The sequence below is a fragment of the Egretta garzetta genome, unplaced genomic scaffold, assembly GCF_000687185.1.
Source record: "Egretta garzetta isolate BGI_Z169 unplaced genomic scaffold, ASM68718v1 scaffold51, whole genome shotgun sequence".
NCBI classification, from domain to species: domain Eukaryota; kingdom Metazoa; phylum Chordata; class Aves; order Pelecaniformes; family Ardeidae; genus Egretta; species Egretta garzetta.
In genome coordinates, this window is record NW_009258549.1 from 4,704,349 (window position 1) to 4,713,925 (window position 9,577).

The 9,577-nt window shown below is 47.4% G+C and overlaps 1 protein-coding gene across 2 annotated transcripts; it reads left to right on the forward strand.

The window, feature by feature from the left end:
• The first annotated feature begins 24 nt into the window (after nucleotides 1-24).
• Nucleotides 25-9,138, forward strand: WBP2NL (WBP2 N-terminal like). 2 transcript variants are annotated; one of them, XM_035903224.1, is made up of 8 exons: nucleotides 25-177; nucleotides 2,267-2,375; nucleotides 2,921-3,056; nucleotides 4,616-4,708; nucleotides 5,476-5,694; nucleotides 6,103-6,231; nucleotides 6,588-6,664; nucleotides 7,522-9,138. In XM_035903224.1, exons 2-8 carry the CDS (start codon nucleotides 2,352-2,354, stop codon nucleotides 7,567-7,569), a joined length of 726 nt encoding a protein of 241 aa, XP_035759117.1. In that variant the 5' UTR covers nucleotides 25-177; nucleotides 2,267-2,351; the 3' UTR covers nucleotides 7,570-9,138. The 2 variants fall into 2 exon arrangements, with proteins under 2 accessions (XP_035759117.1, XP_035759116.1); XM_035903223.1 differs by lacking the exon at nucleotides 25-177 and adding an exon at nucleotides 238-874.
• The last annotated feature ends 439 nt before the right edge of the window (nucleotides 9,139-9,577 follow it).

Below are 9,577 nucleotides of genomic sequence, written 5' to 3' on the forward strand. Positions count from 1 at the left end.
TGGGGCCGGCAGAGCTGCCCCGTCTTCCCCGAGCTTCAGCTGGGCCGCCCTTAGTGCCGCTCCAGCGGGCGTCCTGGGTGAAGCGTGAGCTGCCATCGCCCCTAGAAGACGAGGAGTTGGCTTTTTTTAATGTCGTCCGATTAGCTAGTGATGTCAGAGAGGCAGAGACCACCTAAGGTAGGGGTCTTGATCACTTGAATTCAAAGTAAGGGAAAGTCGTGGTGGGAGGCGAGGCCGGAGCAGAGCAGGTCCCGGCCCCTCCTCGGCGCGGGAGGACGCCTCTCCATGAAGCCGGAGCCTGCCGCTCGATGCCTGCCCTGGCCCCGAGTGGGGGCTGACTACGCCAGCCCGAGGGGCTTGGGCTTCGCTTTGATCGTGCTCGGGTGCTCCCGGCATCCTGGCCTTGGCTAGAGAAATGCTAGAAACCAGAGGCCCAGTAAGAACGATCATCGACTTGGTTTGAGGCTGTTAAACAGTAGGAAAAATACGCTCCAAAAATATGCTCCAGGCAAGGTTGGGTTCGTAACTGCTGATACTTCAGTCGGGGAAGTCCTTTGACACGTAGAGCTTTTGCTGGTTTAAAGGAGATCTCTCTGTCCTTGACCTCAAGCTGTTCCTTGAGGTGCTGCTTAGTCACAGACGGGCACTCTGCGGGGTGCCGGGGTGCACAGCCCTCCCGTCGCAGCCCTGGATGGGCATGCGGGTGCAAACCAGTTCAGCAGCCTAATTACACCCAGCGGTGGTGGCTGCCTGTTATTTGCTTGTGTGAGTAGCTGGGAAGGAGTAAACATTAAAGTGACTGCGTAGAAATTCTTTCCGATGAGGCAAACCAACGTGAAACGTTGCTACTGGACATGGTTGAGGAAGCGTTCTGGTAAGATCCAAGCTGTCGAAGAGTTGGTTTTATTTAGCTTAGAAGAAATGTTTCCCCTTTGCATCTTGGAAATGGAAGGAGCTCTGCTGCCTCACCGGTCTGTCCCTCTCAGCCGGTCTGCACCTACCTCAACTACGAAGTAACGTCCCATTAGAATTTCTTGGTCAGGGTTTTTTTTTCCACATTAAAGCTAGACCTGTTTAATGTCTCCTCCCTGGATAGCTACATTTTTTTCAGATACTTCTACACTGTTATGTTTTTTTTTCTTCCCTAGAGAGCACACAACCTGAAACTGCAGGGCTTTGGGTTGTTTGCCCATACACTGGCCCTGCTGAGTCTTCCCTTCCCCCAATAATTTTGCAATTTCCTGACTGCTTACTTGATCTGACTTGTACAATAGGCTGATCAGAATATATAAGGATAACTTTAGATCTGGCCTCTTCAGGCTTGTGTTGGGTTAGGGTTTTGTTTTTTCTTTTTCGGTGCTCTTGAACCATAAAAGGCCTCTGACTCTTCTGGCACTGTCACACACTGCAAACTTGTTACTCCCAAGGCTCTTTTGTTTATTTTGCAAATTTTCTTACTAGGTTGTATGTTTAGGGTCTGCACTGTAGATTCAGTAACACACTTTCCCAAGCTGACTCTTTCATTTTTCCTGAAAATATATTTAATTTTTCAGTCACCTCCATACCCCTGACTCTGCAATGTTCGCAATTCCCATCTGGCTTCGGTGTCGTTAACAGACTTCGCTGATGTTCCCACAGATATCCAACAATAATAACCTTATTGCTGATGTTACTGGCTCCTCGGGTTGTTCCTTAGCATGGTGCTGTTTATTACAAATATTTACTTCAGTCACGTGAAGGAGGGTCAGCAGTGAGCGTATTACTGAAGCGGGTTCCTCGGTTTGCACAGTGGGTGCTGTTTTACAGCAGTGCTGTTTTCCCATGTGGTGGCCAGTCCTGGGTTTGGGCATGGACTTTGAGAGAGAGGCTTGCTCTGAGGTGATACCTTGGCTTCAAGGGGGGCGATTTCAGACACCTCACCCCTTTCTGTGCCATGACCTTTGGGCTGAGGCTCTTCTCCTGTGGAGAGAGGAATTCCTCAGCCTGATGGTCTTGGAGACAGAAAGATAAACTGTCCACAAAGCTTCCCTTTGTGGAGGAGGAACAGGGGTTGTCACAGGTGAGAGGATGAATTCTTCCGCTCTGCGCAAATCATCCGTCTCCGTTCAAAGGAAAAACGGCAGGGCCCACATCAGAACTGAGTCTTTTGGGATCATATTCAGAGTTTCTGGTGTGCTGTCCCCCTCCCTGTGTGACTGGGGCGGGGGAGCAGTGTCAGAGCTGTTGCTGAGTTTGTCTCTCCAATTTGTCTGATTTCCTCCTGTAGCGTTCTCAAACAGTGTAAAGATGTGGAGCTCTCCTTCAGTGACGTGACGGGCAAGCCTGAAGCCTTCAAAGGCACCAAGAAAGGGATGCTGTATCTCACCCCTTACAGGGTAAGTCTGATGCCAGCCAGGCTTCTTCGTTCTCAAGGGATCTCTTAGACTTTAAACCAGAAACCTAGTTGGTGATAGAAGAAGTGATTTTTATTATGGGATGAACCACTGAGAGTACTAGGTAGGAGAAGGGAAGGCGGAAATAGGACAGTTCATGCCTGTGTCACAATCCCAGTTGCCTAGAAAGGCACATGCAGGAAATCATCCTCTCTAGAGAATATGGTTCATATAACGCATCAGTCAATATTACATCCTTTGAAAACTGTCATAGCTTATCCTTAAAAAGCAGAACAATATGACCCTGTGAATGCGCATGTGTGTTCTAAGTGGTGAGTTATTTTGCAACATACATGCTTCAGGCGAGTGAGCCATGTGCCATCGAATCTGTTTGGGATCCTGCAGTATTAAAGCTGTGAAATAACACAATGTATACTGATACTAGGAGTTAAGTTATCCTCTTTCTGGATGCTGCTACAACTAGAACTCCATGACTGCTCTTTATATCTAATTCGATTAATTCAGAAGTGTTCCCTCCTGTCTTGCAGATGATCTTTGTGTCGAAGGGCAAGGACCCTATGCTGTCTTTCATGATGCCGTTTTATTTGGTGAAAGGATGCTCAATTGAGCAGCCTGTTTTTTCTGCCAATTACATCAAAGGACAGATTCAGGCCGAGGCAGGAGGTATGTGCCCGTGCTTTGTAGACTGAACTCTTCCCAAGTGTCACAAGTCCTTTTATCTTTTGCTGAGCATCAGACATATGGCTCATGTGCACCGGAAAGACGGACAGAGTAGCTACAGCAGTATAGCTAGTACGTCCACACTAAGGTAACCCGTGTCTTCTGAGCTTTAAGGCACTGCTTCAGTGTTGCTTTCTGCCCCCAAAGCTAACAACTGACTTTCACAGGATGGCTTTTCTTTAGTCCTGTAACTTCTGTCTTGCTGCGTATGTCATGTTCACTTGGTTTCCGCATGTGCTTGTTTTCCCATCTCTGACCCGGAAGGGTGAGTAAATGACCCAGTCACCAGTCATTGGTATTGATAGACAGAATTAGCAGCCACTTTTGTTTTCTGGAGGTCATCAGTTGCTTACCAGATTGGGTACATTTGTGTGCATCTAGGATGCTGCTGTGTATCACGGATTTAGCTTTGTTCCCGGTTTGATGATGAAACTGTGGTAAGACTTAGTCATGGTCATGACCAAACAGAGATAATTACAGAAGGTAAACAGGGATTAAAAACAAGGCTTCTGGTTCAATTTTCTTCCCTCTTCAGCCCTAAAGCTAGTTTATGTGCATTTTGGTGGCATCTGGAGAGCTTATGCTTTTCCTTCCTCTTCCTAAGAATGTCTTAAAGTGGCTGGGTCCTCTGGATTGTGGATCAGCCCACTTTCTCAGGCTGAAATCATACTAAAACAGTCATCTTAAAGAGGTGAATCTCCAAGGGGATGACTTTATCCATGGCAGATTGCTTTGTTATGTTTCTGTCCTTTATTTCTACTTTGTCCCCAAGAAATTCTCTCTACTTCTATGAACTTCATTGTTAGTCAGACAAGGAAGATAAATCTTATTTTATTAAATCTTTTGTTTAAAAGATTTTTTTTGTTGTTTGGTTTGTTTGGTTTCTTTTTCTAAAAAAAAAATCCCCCAAACCAAAACCACTGCCCCCCACCCCCAAACCCAACACCAAAAACCCCCTACAAAACAAAGCATTCTTATCATGCGATGTAATCACCTACTTGCTTTTCTGGAAAAGTGCTGTTATACCTAAGCATTTACAATCTGTCTGAGTTTTCTGTGGGTCAAAGAGATTAAAAATGTTGCATTTGATTTAAATCCTAGCCTGAGTTGCAGATCCTGATCTGTGGTCCACTGAGGTCAGCAGTAAAGCTTCATTTGAGGGCTTTAGATTAAAATCCTCAGTGAATTAAGTGTTCTTTCTTTACACTGCGTTCATTATTAGGTTCTATTAAACCTTTTGGGAAAGGACAAAACATCCTATTATCTAGAGTAGGCTGCTTCTACATAACTGTAATGGGGATTATCTTTTAAAGGGTAAAGAAATAAATTCCTGATCTTCTTGAGATAGTATTTTGGGGGACATCTGATTCTTTTCCCGTGGTGATATGATGCAAAATAGTTTTGAAATAAAGAAAAAAAAGTAAGTGGAGTATTAACTGTTTTGCTGGCTTGACTGCTGCTGAGGAGGTTAATAGTCTGTTTCAATTCCAATTTTCTCGTAGGTGGCTGGGAAGGGCAGGGGACATTTAAGCTGACTTTCAACAGTGGAGGAGCCATTGAGTTTGGACAGTTGATGTTCAAAGCTGCCTCTAATGGTAAGGGATCTTCAGAGCCTGCAGTTCCCCCATGACTGCCTGAGCTAGTTAGAGAACAGTGCTATTTTTTAGCTTCATGGGTTGGGGGAAGAGGTATTCCAGGAGAACTTCTGTTTTTCCTTCCAATACTTTTTTTTATTTCGTTGTAACACTTTCTGCAATCAGGATATTCTGCAGGTTGTGCTTCTGAGGTGGACTGCCTTTTTCTACAGAACGTTACTCCTGAATAAAGAATAAAGTTGAAATATGTGATGGTGAAAAATTGATCCACTTACCTACCCTCAGCTCAGTTCTCTAATAGTGGAGTAAGATGAGGGAAGTTAACATGTCCACATTTGGAGGGGGAAAAATAAAATAACTTCTATTTAAAATTTTCACATGGGGGAAAAGTATGCTTTTTTTTCTGATATAAAAGTTTTCTTTTTAAATGTGCATTTTAAAATACACTTTTTTTTCTGATAAGAAAGTGTAAAAAGAATTAAAAACCACTCTACTGATACTTGCTTTAGGACGATCTTTTCTTCCAGCAGCAGGAGCTCTTGTGAACTGGTACCTGATAGCTAGTGTTTTTGCAGCTGGTTTCCTTTAGCACCCTGTGAACTTGCAGCGAGAAGGCTAATGCTTTTCAGGCGCAGTACTTTGCCAGGACCGTATAGTGAATTTAGATGATGGGAAATGGTGCTGCACAAACAGGACTATTTTCCTTTTATTCTGTATGTTTAATCGTAACAAAAGGATGTCTGGCTTATTAAACATGTGCTCCTTAGCTTCCAGTGGCGTTCCTCTCCAGAACCCTGGCTATGGCTATACACCTGTGCCCGGAGGGTATGCACCCGCCCCGCCTGCTCCCGGGGGGTATTCACCTGCGCCGGCAGGCTATGCTGCTCCTCCACCACCAAACGGACCCTATCCTTACACACCACCTCCGATGAATGCCTATGGACCTGCTCCACAGCCCATGGGATATCCATACGCCCAGACTCCAGGTTTGGAAGCTGTGTAATGATGACTGGCAGGGCGTGTGTGGTGTTAGTTGTAAAGAAATCACAGTGGTACGGTGAGGGTTACTGTAGTTTTGTCTCCGTCAAGGATCCTGGCAAAAATCTGTTGCGTGCTGTTGATCACACCCATGCGTCTCTGTAGTTGCAGCTGCATGGGAGGTGAAAATGTGGTTTGTAAATTGTGCTGATGCTTGGCAGAGAATTGTTGCCTGCTGGCATGACAGGCATTAGCAAAATGTCAAATCCCTGCTGTCTGCATCCCTGCAAAGCCTGAAGAGCTTCCCTGACTGCTGCTCGTGTCCAGGGCTGATGTGCTGCTGGGCCTGTAAGTTCGTTTTATCCTCTGTCCCATTGCCATGGGCCAAAGCATCAATCTGTTACCATCTTTTTCAGGTATTTACCCACCACTTCCAAACATGAACCCCATGTATGTGCCACCTCCTCCCCCTTACTCTGGGCCGTCTCCTGCAGGACCCTCAGCCCCCGCAGCTCCCCCAGCTTGGGTGGGCCCGGGGATGCCAGGTAATGGGACTCGGGGGCTGTCAGGGTCTGGGTGCAAAAGGGTGCTTGGGGTCTTGGGCTGTTGGGTGGCCTTGTGGGCACAGGGTGGGGTGGGGAAGCTGCTGCTGTTGCAGGAGCTCAAAGCCATTCTTGATATATTATTTGAGATAACAGAGTGCGGGGGGAGCTGCTCAGCTCTGCAGTGCACACCTTGTGGTCAGCTCTACCCGGCTTGCTGCGGTTGCTGCTAGCTCCTTCAGCCTTCATTTGTTGCCTCCTCAGAAGAGCTGTGGCTGGGGAGAAGACTCTGGGGCTGGGGCTGCTGCCTAAGGCATGTAGATGAACGTGTCCTACGCTTGCTTCTCTTTCCTTTCTAGGGGGTAGTAAGGCCATGGAAGCTGCTTCCAGCGCGTATTACAACCCTGCCAACCCACACAATGTGTACATGCCTATGGTGAGTACTGCACCTAGGGCCTGCGTGTGCCTGCTCCCTCTTCTGCTGCTAATGGAGACAGTGGTTTGCTTTCCTAGCAAAGCCTAGCACACCTTCATTTTGAAAATGCACAGAAAGTGTGCATTTTCCTGGGAGGTGTGGATGATAGTGCCATGAAGAAGGCTTGTTAAATCCTCAGTCAGGAAAGGAGGAAGGCCTTGAGATTCATCCAGTAACAGCCATTCAGTACGACAGAAGCTCCCTGCTTCTGTTGGGCCTGAAAGTAGGGAGAGTTAAATAAGAGCAGGTCACTGAAGGTTGAGAGCGTGTGGGTTTTGTTTTCATTTTTTTTCTGGGCTGCGTGGAGATGGGGAGGTCTCTTACAGCTCAGTCAGTGGCAGCCGGTAGGTAGGCTGTAGCCTACATCTGCTATGTGACAGCCGGTCTGCCTGTGCCCTTGGCTGCCTCGTGTGGCTCTGTGGTGGGCTGGAAACCGATGGAGCAGCAAGGCTGGCCCGCAGCCCAGGGGCTTGCTGTCTGCTGGGTCAGAGCTGTGAACATCAACAGAGACAAAGCCCTGCAAGTGAAGGAAGGATGGTGATTAAACCAGATTAAATGGTCTGTTTGCAACAGAGCATTTGTTACCTGGTTTTGAGGGGACCTTCACTAGAAACGTTATGGGAGGCAGCATATATCCTGGAGCATAAGTGATACTAGAGAGGAATGGCGTGATGAAATGACAGCTTAAAACACAGCACCTGGCTCTGTCTGCAGCTCACTGAAGAGCAGTCATTTGTTGTAAGCCAAGCCTGGGAACACCTGGGAAAAACTCATCATAAAATGAGCAGGGTTACTGACTCTACTATATCTCCTTCCAGGATCAGCCACCTCCTTACACACCTCCTGAGGATAAGAAGAACAACTAACAGGAGGAAATTGCAACCAGCCTCCCACACTCTCTCTCCCTGAAGATGACAACTTGGCTGTTACTACCCCTTGGGTTAGCGTATCTCTAGGTTTCTTTGTATATATACAATGCTATGTAGTGCTGGGCAGCTGAGCACCTGCCCTCCTTAAACATTAAGTCAGTGGCAATACAAGGTGGAACAACAGCACTTTCCTGCTTGTTTCCTTTATCTCCTGGGGTCGAAGCACTAACCTTTTGCTCTGCCATTGGCTTGAAGAGAGAGATGGACTTCTTATTAAACCATCAGTAGACCACATGACTAATCTAGGACTAAAATATGAAAGCTCTGGGATCTTGGAATAAAACTACTTGGAATGCCAAACTTTTGACTTCTTCTGAAGCACCATCCAAGAGGAAAGGCGTAGAGGGCCATGAGGTTCCTTGCGTAGACCCTTGGGTGCCCCAGAAAGGTGTTGAATTTGCTTAAATTCTGGCACAGTTCAGCGTGAGATGGGACTCTGGAAATCCTGTATCCTGCTGGAAGCATGTGTTTCATGTCCTGGACTAACAGTCGTGGGGTGATGAACTTGGGAAGTGCATCCTGAGATGTTGAAGCATTTGGCTATGCAAGAGGGAAGGGGATGGGGCCCAATCAGCCTGCCTTTGTAGACATTGAATAGAAAAGCAAACAGAGATGTGCTGCAGGGCAGTGAGCCGATAGACTGGCAGGCGTGCGAATCAGTCTTCCTTTCCCTCTCCTAGAAGCAGGTTCCATATCTCTGCAATGATCTGGTGTCAAGCAGCAGTTCTTCAAGTGTAATGGAGTCAAGTGCTGCACAGGAGGCTGCTTGCCTTGGAGCAAAATGTGTTACATGAGGAGGATGACCTGGCATTGGCCTTGTCAGGAGACCGGGCCTGCGGCCCTGGCTCCCTCTGCTGAGTGAGCCTGCGCTGCGCCCTAGCACCACGGGGGAAAACTGGCCTTCATCTTTTCCTTCAGCAGCAGCGTGGGTGTGTGGGCAGCTGTAATACCCGAGCTGGGTTGCATAGGGGCACAGCGCCCTCTCAGCTGTCTGGTGCGGATGTTATGAACACTCAGCTCTCCTGCAGAGACTCTGGCTGCTCAGCCACAACCTTTCCTTCTTCCTTAGGACATAGTGCCATTAAACCTGCTCTGAAGAGTCTCTCTGGTCTGGTGGAGACCCTTGTGATCCTTTACGTATGGGGTGATCGTACTTCTTCCTACAGCCTTCCTACCCTCACAGCAAAGGGGAAGGAGTGTTTTCTCTCTTACTTCCCTGTATGCCAGGGCTCTCCTGAAAGTCAGGCTTGGACGACACGCAAGTGTGGATTCCTAAAGCAGCCCTGCATGCGGGGGGGAGTAAATTTCCTGATCTATAAACACCATTTAAGTCTGAGTTAGAGATATTCTTATAACTCTGTATTTAAAAAAAAAAAACAACATGAATGTTTGTAACTTTTGAATTGCACTTTAATACAGGAGTGTTGATACCTTTAGCTGCCTGTTCACTGTGTGTGTGTCGTGTTGACCTTCATTCCTGCCTACTGCACAGAAGGCTGGAACAAACAGCAACCATGGGTGGTGGTCTTTCGGGTGGGCTGTGGGCCAGTCCTCTATCCCTGGTGTGAGGCTAAGCTGGATCTGGAACCAAGTAACTGGGGGGAGAAAAGAAGGTGGGGCTCATCCTCTTGCTGCCTGGGGAGGGTGGAAGGCTGGTTTGTGCCTTTGCTGTCACCCAGATAACCAGAGCTGCCACGTGTTCATGTCCTCTGGGCAGGTACAGCACTGCATTTGGCAGGGGCAGTGTCACCACCCTGACACTCACTAAGGCTGTATTCTTAGCAGCTCTCCTGTGTATGTTTACTGCCTACCTTCAGGCAGTAGGAAGGCTTCTCTTTAAGAGGAACTCCTTGCTAGCCATTTTTTTTCCAGTGAGGGGAAAAAACAGATGTATGGTAAAGGAAAATGGCACTTAACTGGGGACTGTAAAATCTGAGTTTCCCCT

Bases quoted from the DNA above. Each gene is read 5' to 3' on its own strand.
- WBP2NL (XM_035903223.1), top strand. From the start codon at position 855: ATGGTTGAGGAAGCGTTCTG. The intron at 3,057-4,615 runs GTATGTGCCCGT...ATTTTCTCGTAG, and splicing joins GATTCAGGCCGAGGCAGGAG to GTGGCTGGGAAGGGCAGGGG. The intron at 6,232-6,587 runs GTAATGGGACTC...TTTCCTTTCTAG, and splicing joins GGTGGGCCCGGGGATGCCAG to GGGGTAGTAAGGCCATGGAA.